The following is a 26560-nucleotide window of genomic DNA, read 5'->3' on the forward strand; positions in this document are numbered from 1 at the left end:
GTAGTGCTGGTTCATGATTCAGTCTACTATAGCTACTGAAAATGCTTTACATTTTTCATGCCTTCTTGCATGGGGCTGGGGAGAAATGAATGGGACAAGAATAAAAATCTGATAAGCTGGAGCAACTGATCTTCACAACCCACAAAGTGATTCAAAGTCTGCTTACAACACAGAAGAGTTATTTCAAATGCAAGCAGTGTTAACAAAAAACACACCACAAAGACACAGGAGCTTTCAAAGAAGGTAAAAAGTATTTGTTTTTTAATATGCACTTAAGTCACAGTATCTGTTTGGAGATCATTACACCAGGTAATGTTTTCATTGTATTCTCAAAGTATTTTACAAGAGCAGCAGGAGCAGGTACTAACTAAAGGAACCCAAACCCCATGGTTTCAGAGCAAAAATAAAGCCAGTGACCAACATTGTTTCCATTCATCTTTATCAATGGTTGCACAACACATCATTTTTAAAAATGCAAAAGCCATCACAATAAGTAAATGAAATCAAAGGAGATACGCATTTCAACATTTTTCTGGCAGTCTTTACCTGATGCCAGTAGTAAAATGCAACCATAATCCAGTAAGACCATTTGAAATTATTTTACAAATTCTAGATTTAGGCCATTTTCAGTGTCCTGTATCACTCTGGCAAAAAAATCGTTAAGGAAAAACAATCATTAAATGCAATTTCTATTACGAGAACAGAATACATTGAAAAAGAGCAGCTATAGATCAGAACATACTGAAATGAAGACAGACCTGGTGTGCTACTGGAATTTTAGTTGAAAGCTATATATTTAAACGTGTTATTCAAGTCAAAACTCAAGGAGAACTTGAGGGTAAAAAACAGCTGTTAAAGTATTAACTGTGTCTGATAGCACGTTACACAGTACACACACATACTCGCTCTTTTTGCGGTATTTATTTGCAAGGCTGTAGCACTGAGACTTCTCCTTTGGCAATAAATTATTTACTATGATACAGTGTATAGAACAATGGTGAAACATTTCTTGACAACTTGAGAGACAGACGTACTGCAAAAGTCCATGTCTCTGAAAACGAGAAATGGAGACAACAGCCTCCTTACATCTTCATTAGCTAGATCCCTTCTCCTCTTTGGCAGCAGAAGCCTCCATAGGAGTAGCTTCCAAATCTTTGCTTGACTTCTCTTTTTCTTCATTTTCATCCTCTTGAGGGTAAAGATCAGGGTATTTTTGCATGCATTCCTGCATGGCACGGAATTGGTCCACACAGTCTGACCCCTTTATTTCTTCTGTGCTATAGTGGAAACAAGAAAAGGCTGACTTGAACTGTTCCCCACAGGGACCACTAGCCATTCCACCCAGACATGGGCAATTCCAATTGATATCTCCATTGGGCAATATCAATCCTGAACAAACAAGAGAGAAGAAAAGTTAAGCGCTCCTTGCAAAAATTGATTTCATTCAGTGAAAGCTGCTAGGCTGCAGGTGTAAGTTGAAGTATTAACAATGCCATGTTAGTTCTGTAGCTTCAAGGGTGCTAAACACCTTTCACTTTCTGGCCAGTCTGTTTCTATCTCTGATCTGTATGATCCTTTACTGGGCACAAGCGAGGTTAGTTCTATACCCATACCTGAAATAAGTCATTCTCCCTGGACTACAGACCACTGAGAATATTCTAAGGAAACTGCAAAACAGATCTAGGTCAAGTCAATCCACTTGCTAAACTCTGTCAGGGGAACAAGCAAGCCTTAAAATCATGTCATATAAGTCATAAGAATTTAATTCCAGTATTAAGACTAGAATTCTTTTAAATCAAGTTGGATGGATGCATTTTTCTTCTTTCTTTAAATGAACTCTGGAATACTAATCCACAACTTTCCCCTTAAAATTTGAACTGGAAAACCAGAATTACAAAAAATGAAAATCAGTTTAATTGTAAGACACAGATTAAGTCACATGCCACAGAACACAAGGAATAGTGGGAGCATGCCAGCCTGTCTGGTTCCCAGAAATCAAATTGCGCTTTAGATCACAACTGAAAGTGAGCTGGGTCTCATTTTAGACTCTAAACTGAACAGCTGTAAATTTCTGCTCTGGAACATTTAAAGTCATCACAGAAATAATTCAGTGATCGAATAGCAAGGTGAAGATTTAAATGGGCATGTATTCTTTGAGACATCAACTGATTTGCACAATGAAGTTCAAGCATCAAGCCAGAGAACTCATTTCCTCTGTAAGTTTTAGAAAACCTTTTAAACAGTCAGGTGTAGAAACGTAATAGAATGGACTTGGTTGTATGGGCTCCTAGAGCCTCTAATATATTGCTTTAAAGCAATACATCTCCATTCCCTTTCTCTACTTTGCACAAACATACATGTAGTTATGTTCATCTACCAAGAACAAGAGAAATACTGTGCTGTGACCCAAGCTGGTTTCTTCTCCACTTTAACAGTTTGCTCTCCTCCTCTCTAGTAGACTTCTCTAACTTAATCTCCAGGTTGAGTTTCTCCAGAAGCTAACAACATGTGCATAAACCTGAAGTTTAAGTACTTCCCCTTCAGAGGCAGGTATGAAAATACCATTGTCAAAGAATAAAGTTGCATTGATTCTGATCCGAATGTGAAATTATAATTAGGGCCTGATGTAACTTGACGTTAACTAAAATACTCCCACAGAATTCAATAAGCCTTCTTATTTTCTTTGTCCTGTGGTATCATGAAGTTCCGGACATACGTCTCACTCCCACCAGCAACCTCTTGGACACTAGGCCACAATATCATGAATCTTGTGTACTAGTACAGCAAAAGCAGCTCAATCATATTTATTGCTATATTAAAAGGAATGAATGGAAAATTTTACTCTGATTTGCAATTCATCAATGATATGTTCTAACTCAGTCAATGCAGTTTGGCAGAAAATTACACTGAGTCAGTCAAATCCCTGTGTTGATCAGTCTTTTCATTACAGAAAGTAACAGCCTCCTTAGCGTGATTTAGTCCACTACAGTAATACTGTCATTTTTCATAGATCATGCTTTATTCAGCAAGATAGTTTTGTAAAATATCTGTAATAATCATTGTACTGAGAAGTTATACCTAGTACAGCACATCATGGCATCTCTAGCTGCCTGGAAGAAAAGCAGAACTTCTGAGACAAGGAAATGGATGGCTGGTGCTAGATTCCTTATTGCCCAGGATGACAAAGCAGAAAGATGTTGATTGTACAGTGTAGAAGAAATAAGGCTTGCTTTATAAACTAGATTTTGAAGTCCTATGTTTCTAACATCAACCATTGATTTTAAACAGTCATTTTTCTAACACTTCAAAAAGAAAAAATACATGAAGAGTTTTGAAATGTTCCTGAAGATACCACAGCAATAAAATTACTTGTAAAATAATTCTTTTAAAATAAATTGTTCCTTTTAGAACCAGAACTGCCTTGTAAACATGGAAATTTTAACAACAATGTAAGAGTTATCCCATAGACAATACATTCTTGTATATCACATGAGCATTGATTTGCAACTATCTGATCACTGAAATAGCATCAGTTTCAGATGTTATATGCACAGAAACCATGCTTTAAAAAAACAAAACAAAAATACAGATAAGGCAAGCATTTCCTCACTGATAATTACAGCAGAATGCACACTTCAATGACTAAGTGTATCAGCTAGCTGAGAACACAATTAAAATGGAAACAGATTTCATCCCTCACTCTCCCTGAATCACAAGTCTGCAATAGACAGGATTACAAATTTTAATTAAAATTGAATTAAAGCTTCTTGCAAATGCAGCCTGAACGTCACTGATCCAGTGGGTCATAATCTACTTGAGCCTGTGCTTGGGGAAGAAAAAACAACCCTGTTTTCATCATAGCAGATCAAGGCTTGCGCTAGCAATTAACTGCTAACATCACACAACCTAATCTCTCTTAGCTCATGGGATCTGTTAGTATCATGGATGAAGGCAGGCCCATCTGCATTTATGTCAACGCTTGTGTTTGTACTTGCTGTAATGAAGTCCCACTGTTCTGAGAAAAGTTTCCTCCCTGATACACGACAAACATTCCAATAACAAGTTTATCTGCCAATGATTCACAATGTAAGATGACAGACACATAGGAAGCAGGATTGAGAGGGACATCATCAGTCATAAGAACAGTCCAGTACATCTGATCATTCATCAAGTTCTTTCTTAAAAGAATTAGGGTTTTTGCTTCATCAGTGCTCTGTGGAAACCATTTCAAAACTGTCGCTAAAATAAGATGACAACAGTCTGGAAAAACAGAGAAGGGAGAGGACAGCAACAACCCGTGTTTGAGGTGCAATTCCATAAGCACTTTTAGCCAACTCTCCTAATCACAGCTGTAATGCTAATAAAAATTACTTTTCATGCATAAAACTCACCAGTGCCTTCTTCATATAAGCCTAATAAAATAAGAAATTATTCTGACGGGAGCAAAGATCTCAATGAAGACTAGAGATCTTTCACATTTAAATGCTTCCATCTGCAACACATAAGACCAGAAATAAGCTTTACAGTGAGAATACTATTTCAAAACTGCTGCAGATGAATTCTTAATTTGCTTCCATCAGCCACAGCTGTTAAAAGGCACATACAGTAAACTTTGAGATATGCTGCAATATGAAATGCTAGCTTGAACCTACCCTGGTTTTTCTGCCTTCCCGTTTCACTTCATTTCTTTCAATGTTTTTGGCTTAAAGTGAGCCATTAACATTTTGCCTACCAAAATCTCATAACTGATAGAAATAAAAAAAGAATACTATACAACTTTATTTTCACCCAAAGGAAACTGAGCACAAGTTTTCCTGAGTGATCTACTGACTAAAGTAGACTACTCAAAGACTAATGTCCATTAATGCCTGAAGCAAAATAAGAACTATCCAAAAATACCAAACTACTTGTTTATCTTAAGTATGAAAAAGGCCCCTACAAAAAAACAAAACCTCAAATAAAAGTTTCAGCTGTATTAGAAAACAATACAGATTATGGTATATCTATATAATAAATCTATTCTTTCCCAGATATGACTGTTCTGTGTATAGCACAGCAGAAAAGATGAAAAGAGTCATTATAGTTAATTACGCCACAGAAGTTGAACACTGGAAACCAAGTCTTCTATTCAAAGTAGAAGCTAAATTAGAAAAGCCTGCATGTTACCTTATGTACAGCAAAGCCCTTTCTAATTTTCTTTTAAATAAAAACCACATGAGCCAGAGCTTCTGCACTTCAACATATTTCAAAACATTTTGCCCATATGTCCTTCCTGCCCACAAATTTCAGTCCCATTAGATGCAGCTACATTCTGTGATATGTCAATTGTTTCTGTTTTGATCCGATGCGCTGTAGCCTGAGATCATTCAAGTGAGAAGTTTTCAGAGAACCCTTAAAACATGGCAGTAACTTACCACATGCTAAGAAAAAAACCCAAACAAACCACAAAAAACCAAAACCCAACCCAAACTTATTAACTGTATTTAAACAAAGGTTACAGTCTCTCATTTTGAATCACACAGACATGTATTTTCACTGTAAGGTGTCCCTGACATAACAAGCTTCTGGCTTTCTCTGTTTTCTTCCCTGCTCCATAGTTCAGGGAGCAAGTGATCTAACATGCTGTAAATACAGGACTGCTAGGGAAAAAAAACCCACCACCTCTCCTCACCATGGCCTTTCCATATCTAGCAAAATACACATAAGAGGAATCAATGAATATGGCATTTAAACAAGGAGGAAGTGGCTCTTAATTTTGGCTAGTTTATTACCCAAATACATGGCACAAGAATATATATTTGTGGTGTATGTACAAACAGAAAAAGAGTAATTTGGGTGGAGGAGTGGGGCATGAGACAAAAGGACGAGAATCCCCTCTTTAGAGGTACCAAGAGAATTGTTTTCTATGTTCGCATTCCAATACTTTGTAGTATGTCTGTCTATTATGCTAGATCTGAGATGGGCACCCTCCACTTTCCTCTTAAAAGCCGGTGTCAAAAATAGATGCTTAGTTATAGAACCAACATGCATCCACATGCTGTTGCTAGATAGACATCTTTTACTAACAGAATATTTAATTATCACCAAAGACCATGAATGATTATAAGGGGGAAGATAGGTGAACTTTAAACAACCACATGTAACAATACAGACTGCATACATGAATTTACTTAGCTAAACAGCAAGCCACTTTGTTTAGCTTTACACCACACAAGGTGACCTAACAGTTCAGTGAATGATAAAATCCCCAAGGGTTTGTATGTTCTCCAGATGCAATATCTAGAAAAAGTATCTTTCTTAGCTTTATTTTGCAAGCAGTTTCCAGTTTTTCAGAGGAAACAGAAAGCCACAGGACACAGAAAAGGAATGGGGAACTTAATTCCACTATCTGATCATTAGAGGCTGTTAACTCTTCACTTAACAGACTAATAATGGATTTTAAATTTGCTTGAGACAGGAGTTAAAAAACTCTATAACTTTGTTTCACTTCCACGTAGCATACTGAGCAAATAGTCTTAAAACTGAGCTCTCCACAGACACTGTTTTCCACCTAAGGATGAACTACCTTACATGAATCATTTGTAGGTTCCATCTTCCATCCTGGTCAAGGCAGTAACAGTTATTAGTGCCACACAGATTTTATTGCCTGTAGGGGTCTGTATTTGAAATCTTTAGGGGCTGAAACACCATTCCCATTGTGAAGGTGATGACAAATCCAAAAGCACAGACTGTTTCCACTAAACAGGCAGTTTGAGTTTTGGGTCTTAGCCAGTGAAACAACCTATCTGAAAATACGAGGTAGAAGAATTCCTGACAGATACTAAACTTCAGCTTTTAAACATCTTTCTGAAATTGGAATTCTCTCATTGTTCTCGTTTGGGCCATTATAAAACTGAACAGACTCATCACTGCTGACAAGCGAAACTTTTAGATATAGCTACTGACTCCATACAGTTGTAATGAAGCCAAGATAGGCAGCTAAATGCAAAATCATTTCAACACAAATCTGTGTATGAAAAGTTATTTTAATGACATAGGCAGATACGGTTCAAATTAAACTACATACATCAGCTAACAAAGCAACCCTGTGTGCTCCAGTGTCTAAACTGTGCTTAAATACTGCCCTCTAAAGGTCACAGAGCCACTTGCATAACTTACTTCCTAACAAAATTTCAAAAAGGGTAAAAGATTTACTTCAATCTCAGCTGAGTTGAAAGCAATGAGATCGCTTCACACAAAGTGAAGAGGCTGAAAGACCTGTAAGCATAAAGGCAATTAGTAAAAAAATTAACCCAAATTCACAGATGTTCATGACAACCATGAACCATGTTCATGGGCAAAATTGATTTAATCATCATGATAGGAAGATATTTCATCTACTCATTAGAAACAACCCAAAATATGCTCTGTGCAATCAGAATATTACAAGTCTTGGTCTCAGAAATATTCTGTTCTCTTAAATCTCCATTTGCAGGTTAGATCTACTTCATGTAAGAACTGTCATCTTCACTGAAAACTAACTTACATCTTTTCAAGGGAAGTTGGTTACAGTTGAAAACTGAGTAATTTGAACTTACATGTAATGTGCCATTGAAAGATACTACTACTAGTTATTGATTATATTGCCACTAGTATAGCACAGGATTAGTCAGGTATAATTTATATTAAATCGGATATTCAGAGATCCCCATGTTAGGCAATTTTAGCTGCATACAGGCAGGTGAGCAACTCACATCAATAACAGTCATATGTAACTCACTTCAGCTTCTCTGAAAATTGCACTTTGTCATTTAAAACAGTGAAAAAACAACCATAGTTTTCACTGGGTAAGCTCTAACTTTTTTAATAAAAGAAAGGAAGGAAAAGCTTTTTCTGGGTATCTCTGGCTACTAACTAAAACTATAAGCCATCAACTGATGTATTTGAACAGGCCATTTTGAAAGATCATTAAAAGCATAGGAAAAAAAACCCACTGTAATGAAAGCATGTCATTTGTGATAACCTAATTTGGAAGTTAAAACTGCTAAGAGTTTGGGTGTTTATGTACTTAATAATCAGCTGCTGTCAGTCTTCAAAAGTAAATGAATAATTTGTTTCTACTTCATACGAGGTTTGTTTTCTGTTGTTCTTGCTTTTTAATTTTGTTAGAATATGATACATGTGATGTATCACTCCTTCCTTCTGTTCTGCTTACTACTGACCTTGTTCTTCGTAAGGGTCATCTGGGTCATCTGCAACCAGCTCAGCACTGCTTGGTGTCTCATGGTCCTCCTTGGTCGCAAATATAATTCTGTCTTTTCCTACCATATAGGAGACAACAAGCAAAAGTTCAGAGAAAGCTGAGGCAGGAGGAGTCATTTACAAAGCTGCTGAACACCACAAGGTAATGAGATATTCAACACGATGCATTAATGTTAACAGTGAATGAATTCTGTTGTACTTATCAATCACCTTCAATTAGAACAGTTGTTGGTTCAGAGGAACACATATATAACTGAAATTCTATTCTTCTAAAGTTCCAATTTTCACAGCAAATACTGTAATGGCTGCAGATCACAGTACAGTTCATTGAACTGTGAAGTTAAAAGGCTGTTTCAAAACAAGCTCAAACTACTCCATTATCAGGACTAACCCAGATGAAGGGGTTCAACAAAAAAAGGAAGAGTGAAAGAAAAACCATACTAAATTACAGTAAAGTGTTCAATAGGATACTTATTAATGAACAGTACTCTTCATTAAAGACGAGTGTAATATTTTACAATAATTATCTGAATTAAATACTGAAAAGCACCTTGCTTGTTTAGCGGTGTAGAACCAACTATACTGAAAGGTGCTGCGAACATTAACAAGCATAGAAAGACAACAAACACAGTGTACTTCCTGCTCTTGTGCCACTCTTGATTTAACAAAGAAGTTCTGTAGCAGAATGGGGGGCAGGCTTGACTAGAAAGCTGAGTAGAGCTTTCTAACAACTCTGTAATCTGAGGCAGACACAAGCAGGAAACAACAGCCAGCTGAAACTCTTCTGAACACACAACTCAGTATTCATTGAGTAGGAAAAAAAAAATGGTAAGTTCCCCAAGAACTTCCTTTCATTCTCCGAATTCATAAAGGCCACTACAGTGACTCGGCATATTAGAAATTAGTATGTTCTTGCCCCTCAACATGACCTCAACCAGCAGATGTTCAGTTAAGTTCCTTTATTTTGCTCAGTAACCAATAAGCATTTAAACATGTCTAAAAAACAGATAAATCTAAATTCTTTTCAAAAGGGAAACAGTTTTCTGTCAACTCTGCATTGTACTCCAGCAAACTTCACAATGTAGAATGTCCAGACATTTCTCATATAAAAGGAACTAGAAACATATGAACTCTAACCCATCACTGTAATTTTGTAGGATGCCATAAGACAACTTGCAAATCTTGCAAAGATCCAAGATGCTTGTTAAAACAAATAAATTAAAAACATAAAGCAAAGAGGTCCATGGGTTATGACTATCTCACCACAGTTTATAACCAGCATTCAGCGTGCCAAAGTTTGTAACTTCAAAATGGTATTTAGAACGAAAGAATGGCTTTTTTCCAGTTTGAAACCTTACATTTAGTCACTTTACATTACTTAAAGGGCAGGGGGTAATATATCCCCCAGATATCAAGTGGTCAAGCCTCCTAAATACCACAAGCCGTACAACGTAATGCCTCGGACGGATACAGAAACACAAAGCTCGCGCTCTACCCATCCTGTCCATCTACCGTGTTTTCCTTAAAAAGGTAAAAAGAAAAAAAAACCCACCACCTCTGGCCACTTAAGCTAAGGCTGGTAGAAATTTAACCCCTTCGGGAGGGTACCATTCCGCGCCGCGACAGGGAGCACGCCCGCACGCCTCAGCCGCTCCACAGCAAAGCCTGGCGAGCTAAAAGAAGAGCCCCGAGGCGCACACACGCTGAGCTCCGGCCGTTTCGCGGGGATGCTTCAACAACCAGCTGCAGGGCGGCACTTCCTCACCGCGCCCGCAGCTACCTGCTGCCGGGACGCGCGTCCCGCACACCGCCTCGCCCCGGGGCGCCGCCGCAGCCAGGCGGCTGTGGGCACCCGCCAGTCCGCAGCCCTCTCCCGCCTCACGGCCAACCGCTCCGCCGCGGCTTCCCGCCTACCGCGAGGAGAAAGGTCGGAGGAGGGAGGCGAGGCAGCCCTCCCCCCCCCGCCCCCGCCGCCACACACGGCCCGCGGGCGGCTTTCGCGCCTCTTCTCCCCTCAGGCAGCACCCTCCCTTCACGGGCTGAGGTGAGCGGGCAGCCGCCCCGCGTCGCTCCCGCCCCCGGCCGCCTCAGGGCGAGCCCGCCCGGCCTGTCCCGGCGGCGTGACATTGGGGAGGACGCCCGGGCGCACCTTCTTGCCTGCAGTAGGACATGGCGGAGCCGTCCGGTGCCTTCCCCCGCAGCGCGCGCGCAGACTTAGCCCCGCCGGCGGCCCGCCGCCCCCTCCGCTCCTCCTCTACCACCGCCGCAGCAACGGGCAGCGGCGCGCCGCTCCACGCTATGACCTCCCGCCTCCGGAAGCACCTTCCCCGCCCGCCCGGCGGCCGCTGACGCACCTCCTGCCGACCGCGACCAGAGAGCCGCCGGCTCCGTCGGGCCCGGCCTCGGCGCTGGACTACAGCTCCCAGGCTGCCCCGCGGCCGGCGGGGAGGGCCTCAGTGCCCAGGCGGGAACTACGCGTCCCGGCATGCATTGCGGCAGCGCCTCAGGCGGGGAGCGGCTCGGAGGCGGGAGGGCCGGGTGAGCCCGGAGGAGGAGGGCGCGGCTGCGGGCGGCTGTCGGTGCGCGGCTCTTGCGGCCTCTCCGGGGTGGTACCTGGCGAGGGCGAGAGGCTCAAGATGTCGAGGAACGTAAGTGCTGTTCGGGCCGGTCCTGCCTTTGCTCTGCGCTGCGTGTGGCGGTTCCCCGGGTCGGCTCGTTCCCGCTCCGGCCGCTCCCCCGGGGTGGCCTGTCTGAGGCGAGGGGCCCTGTGCAGCGGAGGGTCCGCTGTCACATCCCGCCTGGCATCTGGGGACGAGCAAAAGAGAAGCCTCGCCTCCTCTCTTGGCGACGTGTGCTAAAGCTGATTCTTCGTTGTTCCCCGCAGCTAGTGTACATACAGATAAACCCCTGGGCTTTTATGCATAAATGTGGCGCTGGCTAGGACAGCCATAGCAATTTTGTTTTAAGCTATCTCTTTTTGTTGCCCAAGATGCAGTTATTTTACAGTATGCGGGCACTTTTCCACTGGTGAGGTAAAACGTAACTTGTTATTTATAGCTATGTTTTAGCTGGCTTGGAATTCAGGAGTATTACTCAATTTGTCATGGCCTGAATGCGGGGTGTGGACACCAAATAGGGAACCTAGAGACAGACTGAAGAAAGCTTGAAGGAACATGTTGAACCACTGTCATAGAAATTGTTTTTTCCATCAGGCTTGAGTTTTACTTATTGACCATATTTCTGGTATCAAAAGTGTGATGAGGCATTTAATAAGTGTGGGAAAGTTTTGGTCAAAGGCAAGAGGTGCTACTCTGTGAAGCAGCAGTATTAACAAAGCTAAAAGACTGATTTTGAAACAGAATGCCTTCCCCTTTCACACAAATATTGCATTTTTGGTTTATCTCCAACAGTTCTCTGACACTGGCAGCAGAAAAGAACATGTTAAAATCACAAGTGAGTCCAAACCAGGGTTCCTGGAGAGGCTCAGTGAGACTTCTGGAGGCATGTTGATGGGACTCGTGACATTTCTTCTGTCTTTCTACCTTCTTTTTACCAATGAAGTAAGTGAAATACTGTCAGTGTTCACACACAGCTTTAAAATGTCACAGCTGAGGTGACATTCAACTAGTTTTGCATTTATAGGCTTAGTCAAATGGTCGTGTTAAAGCTTTATTACTTCATCCATGAGAAGAGGACGTTATGTCTGGAGAGCCTAGTGCTTATGCTTGGGATATAACAGAAGAGTGAAATCACAGGGCCACAGATAGTATTTCTGTAGAACTGAGTGTAATAGAGACAGTGGCAGTGTGCGATGAGAGATAAGATTCAAAACTTGTGAGCTGATGCAGAAACAGGCTTTAGTATTATTGAAAGAGGGTTGTGTAACCCAGCCATGTTCCAGTCTTCTCTCTTTCTTGGGATAATATAGGGTCCTCACTTCTAGTGTTGTTATAATTGCATTAAAGGAATTCATACTCCATGTTGCAAAATTGAGGGCGTTAATTATTCTCAGCGTTATTTTATGTCTTGGGTTTAGATTGAAAAAATAATTAAAGTAAGCAGGGAATCCTAACACCCTGCCGTTGCAAACATACATGCTTTTGGCAGTTTTGGAGTGGGGGAGCAGAATTCTGTGAATTTTCACCTAAGACTACCTTTTATACCTCTACAAGAGGAAAGAGAACTACTCCCAGTTTTGGTGACTTTGCAGGAAAAAACACACTGTAACATGATGATAAGGTAGGGAAAGCTTCTGCCAAGTAGTTGTATGGGTCTGTGGAAAAAGGACCATAACTGGCACAATTTTTTCAGTTATTCATGAACAACGAACAAGGTAAGAGATGAAGAGCAATAATTTTAGACCCTTGTAGGAATAATCTATGTGTGTTTGAGGAGCTTATTCAATGTTAATGGTCATGCTGCATGAATAAGAAGTACTGCCCCAAACTCAGTCAGACAGAGAAAGAGCGTAGAAGTACAAGCGTGTTTCAAGAATATGACTTGAGGCTGAATATACAAGCATTCCTTGTGGTCTTCAGAACACTTGTCTGCTAACATTTTTCACAAAATACTGCTGTACTATTGATTCTCCACAACTTGATTTTGCTTTTCTTGATTGCAGGGACGAGCTTTAAGGACAGCTAAATCTCTTGATGAGGGACTTTCTCTTGTGATCCCTCTTGATAGCATCCACAGTGTGTCTCAGCAGAATGAAGGGAGATTGGTGCACTTAGCTGGCGCTCTGACTACATCTAAGGTAAATAAAATAGTATCTTGAAGATACGAGTATTTTGAGCTTGGAGGGAAGGAAAAGTCTTTGCCAGTTAAAATTATGTTTGATATCCAGGGAGAAGACATACAGCTTCTTTCCTACTCTGTAAGCATTGCCGGCTACCACCCAAGCTTTGGTTCTTGGCCCAGAATCGGGGAGATGCTGTACAGCCTTGGTCTCCCTACTCCCAAGCAACACGCTACCTCTAGCTGTGTTTACCTTCCCACTGCCTTTGGTGGATAATTTCAATTCCCCTTTGTATAGGGAACCTGTTGTGTATTCATGATATTGTAAAGTCTTTAGGCTTTTGCAGTACAGAGGCTCTGCAAGTTCTGACTTTTCAGTAGCGATGTCGTTTTCCATGGTCAGTCTGCACTGCAGAAGGTAACACAGCACAGTAGCTTCCAGTAAAATAAAACCTCCCCCTGGTTTAAACACTTCAGCCTGCATACCATTAGCCAGCATTTCTGGTTTTATTCTTCACTATGGCAATAATTTTTGGTGATGATTCCTCAGGTCAGATTTATCAGTAAAGAGATGTAAAGAGATGCTCCTTTTTGTCTTTCATAACATTTGTTCTATATTCAACTGTGTGTGACATAGTACTATGTACAGTGAGGTATGTAAATGGGTTTGGTAATAAAAGTACAGTGTTTGAGTTTGTGAGTTAACGGCTTTTATACTGACTTGTATTTTCTTTTTTTAAATAGCCTTTGTTTGATCCCAGCTATGGGCTCTCCATCCAGGCTGTCAAACTTAAGCGTAATGTGGAAATGTACCAATGGGTTGAATATGAAGAGTCAACGTAAGTAAAAGAAATCTTTAAAGGTTGTTCATAAAGCTGTTGTATTAACAAGATCCCATCACATATTTTTTTCTCTCCCCACCCCCAAAGAAAAAAAAACCGAGAAGTCTTTACAGCAGGAGAATTCTAGAGCTCTTGGGGTTTTTTTAGGGCATCACTTTCATTTCCTTGGAGATGTCAGGTCTTGTAGATGCTGCAGAATTTGCATCTGATAAAATTTGGGTAACATCCAAGGCCTTTTATCAAAAGTTTCCACTTCCTGATTTTGTATAACTTCATAGGGGGTTTCTTGGCCTCCATGCTACAGCTGTCGTTTTTTGTTTTCATTATTGTTGTCTGATGCTGGGCCACCTCAGAGCCTATTGATCTATTTTCTGTCATATGTGTTGTCAACAGAATTCAAAGATCTTTACCAGTTTATGAAAAAGAAGAAAAAAAATAGAAGACACTCATCTTTTCCCCAAAGACTTAGTTGATTTCTATCCTTTCTAATATTCCTAAAGCTTCTTTTTTTTATTGATGTACTTTCTGCCCATCAGGATTTCTGTAACTCCACCCCCATAATACTCCCTGCCTGCTAGTTGATTGGCAGAATCAAAATCACTGTCTCAAAATACTTGGTTCTGAATTTTTTCAAATAAAACTTCATAATCCTCTTTTTCCCTGCGTATGCTAAGCCTTTCCTGCTGCCATTCTCTAAAACTTAATCATGGACCCTCAAGCCAATTTTTTTCCCTGTCCTCAAAAAGGAAATACAAAAAGATTGTTGCTGAATCCGGAAACTTCATCATATTTTCCCTTGGCTATCTTCCTTTCTTCCACAATGACAATGATTTACTTGTTGGGTTTTTTTGGTTGGTTGGCCGTTTTTTTTAAAATCTCCCAAAGGGGTCTTAACTTTTGTTAGAAAAGTAAGTGAACCCAACAATTTCAATTATGAGACCCAGAATAAACTCTGATAAACCCATTGACCCAAAAACTGCCTGGTTGATACCTCCAGCCTAACATACACTAGAGTATTTCAAAGCAATTAAAAAACCCTATTGTATCCAATTGAATCTAGAAGTCAGATTCTTTTCTCAGACTTGTGGACACTTGACACTTTTTGGCTCTTGACTATGGGGAAAATCTCTTCATTTCTTTGGTACTTTATGCATGTGCAAATTGAAGTGCTCAATTAAACCAAGACATGATTTCTCGATTATTAGAAGACTCTGCTACCCCTTATCCTAAATAATTAAAAGCCATCATTAATTTCTAGCTGTGAAAGTAAACTGCAAATTTTATTTGCTTGAGAGACACTCAGATTAGTTTATAGTAGACAATATTGCAATCTAGGTACCTTTTCAAGGGGATTTACAACACTGTAATGAAATGTTAGCTACTCTGCTAATAGTTACAAGGAGAAGGGGAAAAACATTTCTGTTATTAATAATTCCGCTGACAGTAGTATAAAAGTTATTAGCTACTCTGTAGGTCTGACTCCACAGAACTCGCGTTCCAAATGTCTTCTGTGTCATACAAAAAAAAAAAAAATGTCAGAGGTAGTGAAGGTGTGAAAAATAACTTCTCAGTTTTAACATGCTTATGGTGCAACATCTGTAAACGGGTTGTTGATTTAGGTCAGCTTGTCTTACTGTCTTTAATACTAGTTGTTCCACATCGATGTAGTCAACACCTCCTTGTTGGCAACATGGGAATGAAAGGGTTGTGGCTGTTCAGCGTTTGTGTGTAGTTTTCTCCTTGTACAGAGAATCTATGTGTTCAGAATAGGTAGTTCGGAGAAGAGTTACTTATCTTTACAAGTTTGTGCTGCCAGTGAGCTGTCTGTGCATTTCATTTGTAAAGTGAATTCTGAAAGTGTATTCTGCCCTGAGCCAGGGGTGTGTGTGCACTGTTTTGGTTCTCATTCCACTCCTTTTCTCTGCAGTGAATATGAAGAGAATGGTGAGATTAAGAAAGAGACAAAGTATTCATACAGTAAGTTGATCTACAGAAAGTCCCTTTTCTTTTATGTATGTAACTTTGGACTTTTATGTGTGTGTATTTTGATATTTGTTGTAAACGCTGTATTTTCTTGTTGGGAAAGAAAGGGATGTGAAGAAATAAGCAAAAATTCTGTTTCCTAAACAAATGGCAGGACCTCCCTTCCTTGAGGTAACTGAGGTGAAAGGAGGTGTGCTGTTAGCAAGCAACTACTAACAGAAAGTCTTGTCTTGGAACTCCTAGAGGTTCAGAGCAGCATCTAGGGATAGGATGCTCTGGAGATAGGGCCCATAATTTCCTCGGTGACAGCAGATGGGCAGAAATGGGAGTGTGTTCAAAGCTATGCCTGAAATTACTCTTCAGAAGTGGAGAAATAGGGCATATGTCAGGCATGAGCAGAAGAGAATAGGCAGGGAAAAACAGTGTAGCTCCAGCCCGTAAGACAGCCTGTTGAGAATCTGTTTAGGTGTTGATACCAGCTAATGAAAACCACCAGCACCTTCTGATGTGCACTGTGGCTCTTGCCAAATGCTTTTTTGGCAGGAGCGGAACTGAGAGCATTATTCTGATCTACCCAGTGGCAGAAAAATACTCTGAGTCATCGTATATCTGGAGGTTGGTCTCTGCACTTCATTTATCTCTGATTAAAGCACATGGATGTGTAACGTGGGTGTGCAGCAGTTTCTGGGTGTGATCATAAAAATACCCCAGGTCAGTGAAGCATGGGACACTGCAGCATGGAGATACATAAGGAGCAAAGCTAGTGGTTGTGAGCTGTGAAAAACAGCCTTACAGTGGCAGGGAACAAAAAGAAATGCCATTAAATAAAACAGCTGCCCTCTCAAGATTGATGGATTCTGTCCAGTAAAAGTCTCTGTATTATTAGGTGTGGTGGGTTAGCCTTGGCTGGCAGCCAAGGGCCCACACAGCTGCTTGCTTACTCTCCTCCTCAGTGGGACTGGTGAAGAGAGTGGGAAGAACAGGAATGAGAGAGCTTGTGGGTTGAAATAAAGATAGGGAGATTCTTAGCAACTACCATTGTGGCTAAAACAGACTCAATTTAAGCAAAATTAACTTAATTTATTGTCAACTAAAATACATATTTAATTACTGATTAGGGTGTTGGCAAAATGCATTTGCTCTCACCCTTTCCCAGGCTCAACTTCACTCCAGACTACTCTGCCCTTGCCCCCCACCCCTGTTATCACCACAGGTTACACTCACTCCCCTTAGTGGGGAAGCAAGCAGTGCAGGGGGTGGGGGTAGGTTTACAGTCAGTATGTAGTGGTTTCACTCTGCCACTTTCCTTTTCACACTTTTCCCCTGCTCCAGCATGGACTCTTCCCATGCTGCAGTGAATATCTGCTCTGCTGTGGAGCACCTCCTCCTCCTCCTCCTCCTCTGTTTTTTGGTGTTCTCTCTGTTGTTTCTTACTTCTTTTTGTTTCCTCCCTTCCCCATTTGGTGTTTTCTGCCCTTTCTTAAAAATCTTTTCACAGAAGTGCCCCAGACTTCACTGATGGGCTCAGCTGTGGCCTGCAGTGGGTTCAATATGGAGCCAGCAGCGTCCAACACAGGGCAGTCTCTGATCTCTTGCCACAGAGGCCACCCCTGCAGCACCGCACCACTACTACCAGAATCTTGCCATGTTCCCAATACACCAGAATATCCCTTTCAATGGTACCTACTCCACTGTTTAACCGAACTCCCTTTCCTTCTTCTCTACACCTTCATGGAAGTAGAGCAAGCTATATTTAATATGGAAGCTGCTCAAAAAAAGGACTCTAGTTTTGTAGGAGTTATAAGGAGCCTACTGGGGTCTGTTCTCGGGATGTGGGAAGGCTGCTGTGGCCCGAACAAAGGCAGCATTATGCATTTTTGCCAGTGGCACATACAGGTAACACCTCTATCTGTTGCTTGACTACACTGAAATCTGCTAGTTCCAGCAGAGCTCGCAGCCTTTCCTCACAAAATCAGATTATTCCCAAAGAGTGGAGCCAGGAATCAAAGCCTGATCATGGAAGATGCCAACAGCAAAGCTCCCCCTGTGCAAAGTTGAGTTACAATTTTATCCCTGAAATCCTTTTTTTTCCTAATCCTGCCATTCCTTGTTAATATGCTAGGAGGATGGATTTAAGTATCAGTACAGACTATGACATACATACCTTGACGTAAACAGTATTACTAGAAGTGTAACTTAGAACTGATTAATTGATTGAGAGGTATCTTCAGTAACTAAGATCTGAGTGGCAATTATTCCTGTCTTTTCCTCAACCTTCATATCGTTTTCTTTAGATACTGAGTGGAAATCGGAAGTTGTGAACAGCAGAAACTTTGATCGAGAAATTGGACACAAAAACCCTAGGTAATTTACCACCTGGCACAGTCCCTCTAGATTCTGTCACTTTATCTGATCAAAGATCAGAGCTAAATGACTGATCTTCATGACACAGTGAAGTGGGTGGAAGCTGTTGGTCTTTTGGTAGTTGGGAGAACTAAGGCATAGAGGAATTAGAGAGCAGTTCAAAGCTGCCTGGTGGAACCAGAATTAAGCTATCCATTAGTAATGGCTGGACATCAGGCCATTATTATATTACCTCTGGACCATGTGGTCTCCATGTAGGAGAACTTGAATGGGTTCCTTTCTGACTTTTACTGTCTGTTAGTGCAGTCTATTACTAATTCCTTCTCCTATTATAAGTACAAGGTTAGAATAGCAGACATCCCATGAGCTTTTCATACCACTTGCGTGCTGCTTTTTCTAAGCTAGCATGCATGAGCTCACAGGCTTATTTGTGGCAATTGCCCATATGTAATTCATATATATATCTCATCTGCAGCATTTTAGTTACACTACAATGTGCCATTTTTAATGCTAAGTTTTAGCTTGCTTGTCATTCTTACAGCACCTGCTTGGTTCCTTAGGATGCAGGATGCCATCTGGCAAAAAACATTATGTGTGAGTGAAAATTATGGCTGGAGAGATAGTAGGACCAGGATTTCAATAAAAGTTTGAACTTTGCAAAATATCCAGAACTTTGTTTTGGTTCTGTGGGCTCATGCAAATACACTGCCCTTTATTGGGAAGTACTACTTAAGGAAGGAAAGCAAAGATCTATGTGTTTTTGATTGTAAGTCCCAACTAGCAGACTTGTTTAGATGAGAGACAATAGAAAAAAGCACGCACAGATAACATACCTGCTTTGTCTCTTCTCCCCATGCACCCTTTTTTGTTAATGAAAATTCTCCAAGCCTTCTCCAATAAATGCAAATCTCCAACTGAGATTAAGAAACATTTTTGATTTAGTGCTATTGCAGTACATAATTTAAAAAGTCCTGCAGCTAAGAACATTTCATCTAAGTGTATTGGTACAAACCAAGGAGACTGAACATAACTGTGGTGGATCCTTGTGTGAGACAGCACAGTGTATGCAGACATGCTGAACTTTAGAATTGATGCCTAGCATTAATGAGACTCTATTTTAAGTGTATACTATGTGTTGTCTTCTTTCTGTCCATCCATCTTTATCTTTTATGTGACTTAGACATTTGTGAGAATAAAATCTGTTGTTTACTGCCAAGGAGATTTTAGTAGTACTACTTATGAGAATGAAGTCAAGTCTGTAAGTAAAGGATTCCTGAGTTTGGAATTTAATTAACTTGGCCATGATGTAGAAGTACCTTTATATGGAGAAGGTTTATGATCTAGGTTTCTTAATTTAGCAGGTAAGACCTAGCAGTTGACCGCAGAAGCTAGATACATTCAGGCTAGAAATAAAGTGCATTTATGAGTGTAGTTAAATGTTGCAGGAATTCATCTAGGAATGTGATTAATTCATTGTCACTCAAAACCTCTATATCAGCGCTGAACAGCTTCCTAACAGCTGAACTCCATTTCAGCCCATTATAGGTTCAGTACAGAAAAAACTAGTGAAATCCTATGGTGTGCATGGAAGGTCAGGCCAGGGGGTGAGACAGTCGTATCTTGTCTTAATTTATTTTAGTGGCTCCAACATTATGAAGTCTGGACACGGTTTCTTGATGGATTTTTTTTCACATCGTGACAGCCATTTAGCTCTTTGAGTTTCTCCTGACGTTTGACGTGGTACCTTTTATGTGCTGTATATTACATACTGCAAATCAACAGTTTGATCATAATTTTGGGACTAATCAGGGACTCTCTCTGTTCCTCAGTGCCATGGCTGTGGAGTCTTTCACTGCTGTTTCTCCTAACGTCCAGGTTGGCAGCTTTGTTCTTTCCAAGGGTAAGGATTGCTTTGTACTGGCTTTGTGTCTGCTGTTGCATCAGCAGTGGACTTTGGTTCTTTCCACAGTGGTGGTCATTTCAAGTGATAATCAGGAAGCTAGCCAGCAAATTGGCTGTTCCAAGTTAGACACTGGACCTGAGCTTGATTCTTTATTCTGCTTAGGTCTTGTGGATAAAATTGATGACTTCAAGCAGTTGAGCTTGTCAAACCTTGAGGATCCACATGCTGATGTTACCCGAGGAGGAGATTACTTTTACCACAGCGAGAACCCCAGGCGTCCAGAAGTAAGATGAGAAAGATAAACCAAAGCAGTGATTACTATTATGTGAGAAAGAAAGTTAGGGCATGTCCCATTTCTATTTAAATATGTAGAAACGGGAGTGCAGACCATCATGTAGGATGACACCCTTAGTACAGTCCTTCAGCATGAGTGCTTCTGTTGCAGGAAGCTTCTGATCCTGCTTCTTTGTCTTCTGTTTTCTTGAGTCTGCCATGCTTTTAAATGGAAACACACGGGATGGTGCTGGGAGGTGGGTTCTACCTCTGCCTTGCTGTACTGAATGGAGTGCGATGAAATAGCTTGTTGTCAGCTTGTGCTGCCTGCCCCCCTCTGCCAAAAGATGAAATGACAAAGGATGAACATAGGTTCTCATTGGTGTTAATGTGCTCCTGCAGCTACATCAGAGGGGGTATTGCAGAACAGCATTTGAGCTATCCTGTTTCGGCTATCAAGTAGGCCTGAAAAAAGTACAGCTTGGAAATCATTCTGGATGTCCTCTGGCTTGACACAAACATTCAGAAAAAGTGTTGATACATAAAAGGTGTTCCCATGCAGAGTTGTCTTTCCTGTGATTCTCCTTTGTAAAGAAATCTTTCTTGACTTCCAATATTCTCTTGTTTCATAGGTAGGAGACCTTCGTGTCTCATTCTTCTATGCAGGTCTGAGTGGAGATGACCCCTATTTGGGCTCTGCTGATAAGGTGAGCCTTCAGCTGTTTCTGTATTTTGAAAACTCTGTTCCCAACTCAGTAACCACTAAATATTTTTCCCGTTCTTCCAAGGTGACTGTGATTGCTCGCCAGCGAGGCGATCAACTGGTTCCATATCATACCAAGTCTGGAGATGTCCTGCAGATTCTGTACCCTGGGGAACTCTCTGTGGAGGTGAGATACCACACTGTACTAGTGAAGGGGTAAAACTGCAGAAACAGCAGGGGAGTAAGCACATTCTTCTTCAGACCTGCTGTAGAGGAGAAGATACTTGGTGTAAACATTGGCTTTTCTCTCTCCTTTTTCTAGGACAATGCGTTATAGCCTGTGTTTGCCTTCCAGGTTTCTGCACGTTCTTTGCGTTGCAACAAAATGCCATGCTTCACCCACTAGCAGTGGGCTATAATTTGGCTATAGTTATTCCTGATGTTTTTTTTTTTAATTTTAAAAAGGAACTGTGGCTAAAGTAGCTATATATTTATCTTTTTAAAATCCCCTTCTGTTGCTGCTGAACATCCTTTGCTTCAAAGGCTGTTTCTGTGCCTTCTCATTTTGCTTTTATTTGCTCTTTGGTAGTTTGCCACTTACGCATGCAAGTACATGCTTTTGAAAAGGTCGTATGTAAAAACAGTAAAAATCAGGCTTTAATTAAACAAACCGTAGGAGCTATCCTCTCTTCAGCCTCTAATAACAGGAGTTTAGGCTTGTTTGAAATGTTTATTGCTATTCTGGCTGAGAAAGAACCTTCAGGCAGAGCATTATGCTCCAATAAATCCTGCATGCTCCAGCAATTTGGTGATTCATTTACTCCTTTTAGTAGGTTTGTTTCCATTAATGATTGTTTCATGCCCTGCTGCAAAAATCCCAGATGTCAACAATTTATAGGAGCTCCCAAAAGTACTTAAAAAGGCCTTTGTTTTGAGTAGAAAGAGAGTGCAGTAGAGTCAGCTCTCTGCTGTGAGCTCTGAATCTTCATTAGGTACAATTTTAGTTCATTGGAAATTAACTCACTACAAATGAATAATTCATAGAGTACTTGTATGTACAAGTAATCAATCAGTCATACACGTCTTTTCACATTAAGTGCTTTATTATGTCTTAGCCATCTTCATGTGTATGTTTTATAGAGCCGGAGGGGCACACAACCCATTTTGAAAAGATCTTATTCAGAATTCTTGCAAATTCTTGCAAATAGATGCTTTGCTTTGCCTGATGAAATACAGACGTACCTTTTATCTTTTCTTCCCTTCATACTGCTTGCTTTCTCTCATATACCTTTCCCTCAGCCTTTAGTGGATATTGTTGCCTTTTCTCTCTTCCTCCAAACATAGTGAACTCAGATTGTTCCTTCTTTATTACATTTACTTATTAGTATTTTATTTTCCACAGTAATGTTGAATGTATCCATTTGCAGCAAAAACTGTGTGGTTTCTGCCTGTGGTTATAGTGGGTTGAACGGTTCTTGTTTAGCTGTCTTAATTTAGAAAAATGCTGGTTTCCCTTGTGCTGCACTTTGAAATCTATTGTAGTGGGCTGTGATACTGTGCAAAAAGACCCTGCAGAATGAGCTGCAATGCATCTTCTACAAGAGAATTTGTACTCCTAAAATGCTGTTGGCTGTGATTTGCTTATAATACATTGGAATCAAGAGGATCTTGAAAGAAACTGAGAAACAGGCTGCATGTAATGGTGTTTGCTTTCAGGAAGTGTTTCAGAAAGAGCATGAGAGTAACACCATGAAGACCTGGGCCCTCCGTGCAGCAGGTTGGCTGACAATGTTTGTAGGCATCAGCCTAATGACCCGAATCTTTTACACTTTGGGTAAGTTTTTTACAGAAATGTAAAATGATTTAGAAATAGGATCATAATCCCTAGAGAGTCCTCTCTTGCTCACATATGCAATTCATTAATTTGGAGGTCAGGAGGAATCTGGTTTGAACTCAGATTGGATTTGATCTGAAAGTTACTGTAGGCAATTGCAGGTAAACAGGATCCCAGAACCAGATGGCTGCTTTGTGAACATTAAAAGAAATTATGCAAATATCTATTGCCGGTCTCAGAAGATCCCAGCCCAGTGCTTACCAAAACCAGAAGCCGAAGCACATGTTGGGCTGGTTCTTTCAAGTCTAACTCAAGGTGCTGCAATCCAATTACTCTCTACACCCATACACAAGTGGTCCCCCCTAACAGGTCTTAATTACTAGTTTTATAGTAATGTATCTTTGTTATCTGGTTATTCTACACTACTGTGAACAGACAGCAAAGAAAGTTTTTGTTTATCCTTTTAACATAGAAAAATGTCGGAATAAAAACTTACAGAAAAGCAGGACGGTGCCTCAAACTTGTATAAACTCCAGACATCAAAGCTATTGTTTGCTTTGTAGCTGTGATCTCTTCTTTTTTCTTATTTATTTATCCATATACATGCTACTGCAAGATTTATTGTTGACAGACATTAATTTTTATGCTAGCATATTGTATCAGTTGCCCTAGACTTGTTCCATAGCTGCAAGGCTATCAGTCTGCTCTGCCTCTCAAGCCTTGGACAAGACTTCAGACTTAATTTTGGATTACTTCCTCTCTGAAGAGATGAGGATAGCATTGTCTTAGATGTTTAGCTGTTCCTTAATTATGAAATGCCTTGAGGATACTCTGCTGAAATGCCTTATCCAGTGCTCTTGATAAATAATTTGAGTCTGTCTTTTGATTGCAATGATTAGTGTGCAAATCCTAGGAGTGAATAAGACTTCCTTTTAAACCATCATCTTGATCCCTTGTTTAATTCTTTCTGCAGTGGACTGGTTTCCTGTTGTGAGAGATCTGGTTAACATTGGATTAAAAGCATTTGCCTTCTGCGTAGCCAGTTCACTGTCACTCCTGACCATCTCCGTTGGCTGGCTCTTCTACCGCCCGCTCTGGGCTTTGCTGATCGGGTTGCTCTCTGTAGTTCCCATCGTGGTTGCGAAATCTCGTGTTCCACCAAAGAAGCAGCAGTGAGAAGGAGGTGGTTGGGGTTTGCACTGAATGCTGGTTAGAAACTTCTCAAGTGCATTTCTGTCCCGGTTACTGCAGAATGCTTACAGCATATCACAGTTCAGCAGGGTGCACCAAGAGTTGGGGAGGGGGCTTGAATGTGGTAGTTGATACATGTTATCCATGAAAAATATGACTATAGCATGCTGTTTGTAGGAAGTCAATGACATCGACTTTGGGGAAAAAGCATTTTGGAGTGTCTGTACTGATGATAAGTTAGTGAACAAGCAGATTTGTACCTCTGACCACTTACTAATTCCCCCTGATGTGAGAACTGGCAAGTGCTCGCTGGCAGGTGGGGCATCTTGTGTATTATAGAGAAAGTGCCGGCTTCATCACATGGACTGTGATTAGATATCCTTAGGAAATACGTGTATGTACCTGCCTCTGACAAACCCTCCCTCTGCTGCCTTTTCTTATATACACAGTCACGCACCCTTCTTTGGCTGATGCATTTGGAAGTGTATGTGTTCAAAGGAAAAACTCAACTTAGTCAAATTTCACACAATACTTAGGTAAAGTGTATGCTTTTGGACTGAGTTTCAAAGTAACTTGAAATAAGAGTGGCCAGGTTAGCAGTGCTCTGAGGTAGGGCAGATTTGTAAGAAAGCATTGATTTCCCCCAACTTTTAAAAAATCTCTGAACTTGTTCTTGGTTAAGCATCCAAAATGGTAGCGTGGACTATACCATTGCATTAACTATTTCAAAAATTTAACTTCAAATTGCACTTACTTAAGGGGATACTCAGAGGTCACTAACCTTTAAAAATAAAACCTGCTGCCTTGAAACAAAACTAATTTTTATAATTGAATGTATATTCTTTATTTGGGTTTTTTTTGCTGTGTATACTGTTTCTTTCTTGAATTTCACTTAGTAAGGACAATGAACGTACTCTGTGAAATTAAATAATGAAAACATTTTTGCCTGATTATAGTTCATAGACTTTAGTAGCCTAAATTTTCAGCTTTATATTGTTAGAGGAATGCCTTCTTTTAGTGTTGTGATGGCTCACGTTTACGTATTTCTGCTGTAAGCAGTACTTGAGATTAGAGACTATCTCGTACTGTTTTTAAGTCTCTCTCCATCTAGCTAAAGTCTGGCTTCCAGATGTGCCCTCCCTACACAGTGTGGGTTTTTTTCTGTAAGTATACACAATTCAGTACAAAAATAATGTCTTCATTTATGAAATCCAGCTATGACCATCAGGGGTGTTCCCCGTACCAAAGGAACTTAACTTGAACATAGATAGAAGCAAATGTTTGCTACAAGTGGTACTGAAAGAGAGATCTGAGTTAAATTTTTTGAGAAGTAGTAATTACTTTATTAGCCTTAATTCTTTTCATTCTTCTGGTATTTGAATGCTGTCAATTCAGTCTCATGGCTTGGTTTTGCTGGTAAAAGAAGTAGTAGTGAGTGAAAGATTATAGGAAGAGCAAGTGGTCTCATGCGTGCAGCTGACATGCGTTAGCAATACTGCGCAGTCTTCCTGCTGCTCAGTAACACCAACTTTTGCTCCATGAATAAAGAATTGCACTCCACTGGGGAGAAAAACAGGTGTTGGACTGCTGTTTTACCAATGATGCAGGAAACTAACCAGCATTACGGTATTAGAGATGAAGATACAATTTTCTACAGAAGTGCTGAGCTTTTGTATATTTAATAAAACACAATTTTCAAAAGGTTGGTCTGTAGGCTTCTTTTTTTATTACATTTAAGTATTGCACGTTTCATGTCCAGGTACATGAGGGATTAGTTTGTAGGTTTCACATGAACTAGCTTTCTGTTGTTGGTTGAGATAAATGCACAGCTGGGTTTTGTTTATCCTGCAAATATTTCTACATTTTGGGAAGCAAGATCCTAGTAGCAGAACAGCTGCGATCTATCTGGTCTATATACTTCTGTGTGATGAAAGGCTGATTCCAGCCTACAGGGGTTTTACTCCCCATTACTGACTACTGAAGTAATAGTAACTTCCTTGCCTCCATTAAGATTATTTGAAAAATATGATGGTTCAACCTTACTGGATAAAGCCTTTTGTATTTTTAAAGAGACTGGGGGTTTACCTATGCATTTGACAGCTGAAAATACTTTTGTCTTACACGCTGGTGTGTGCACAGGATTGACACAAAATAAAGTAAGACTCCTTTCACAGACAGGAACTTCATTGTTTCCCAGGCCAGGTGTGGTGGTGGAGCCAAGGCTCGCTTTCATTGCACGTACACAACATTTCTATAGAAACAACTGAAGCAGTATTTCTCTTGCTTCTTTACCAAAATCTGACAGAACATGTACCTCATCTGTCAATCATCTTCCCTTTCTGCTTCGGTCTCCCTTACAGTAAGTGTATTTACTCTTTCATCTGTTGCATGCTTAGGTTAGGAGAGCTGGCTGCCTATGGAGCTGAGGGGTAGGATCCTGCCACCTGAAGATGTTATTGTCTCTTTCCCCGCTGACTATAAATAGTCAT

General features: G+C 40.5%; 2 protein-coding genes across 2 annotated transcripts; one reads left to right on the plus strand and one right to left on the minus strand.

The window, feature by feature from the left end:
• Positions 1–232: 232 nt before the first annotated feature.
• On the minus strand, positions 233–10579 carry CHCHD4 (coiled-coil-helix-coiled-coil-helix domain containing 4). The gene is made up of 3 exons (XM_030043396.2): positions 10391–10579; positions 8202–8300; positions 233–1389 (listed from the first exon to the last, which is right to left on the minus strand). The coding sequence occupies exons 1-3, from the start codon at positions 10410–10412 to the stop codon at positions 1094–1096; spliced, it is 417 nt and encodes a 138-aa protein (XP_029899256.1). The 5' UTR covers positions 10413–10579; the 3' UTR covers positions 233–1093.
• Positions 10580–10738: 159 nt separating this feature from the next.
• TMEM43 (transmembrane protein 43) lies at positions 10739–25772 on the plus strand. The gene is made up of 12 exons (XM_030043395.2): positions 10739–10889; positions 11652–11801; positions 12863–12997; positions 13723–13817; positions 15748–15797; positions 18098–18167; positions 19997–20067; positions 20233–20354; positions 20976–21050; positions 21132–21233; positions 22763–22880; positions 23854–25772. Exons 1-12 carry the CDS (start codon positions 10878–10880, stop codon positions 24054–24056), a joined length of 1203 nt encoding a protein of 400 aa, XP_029899255.1. The 5' UTR covers positions 10739–10877; the 3' UTR covers positions 24057–25772.
• The last annotated feature ends 788 nt before the right edge of the window (positions 25773–26560 follow it).

Source organism: Aquila chrysaetos, chromosome 20 (genome assembly GCF_900496995.4).
Source record: "Aquila chrysaetos chrysaetos chromosome 20, bAquChr1.4, whole genome shotgun sequence".
Taxonomy (NCBI): Eukaryota; Metazoa; Chordata; class Aves; order Accipitriformes; family Accipitridae; genus Aquila; species Aquila chrysaetos.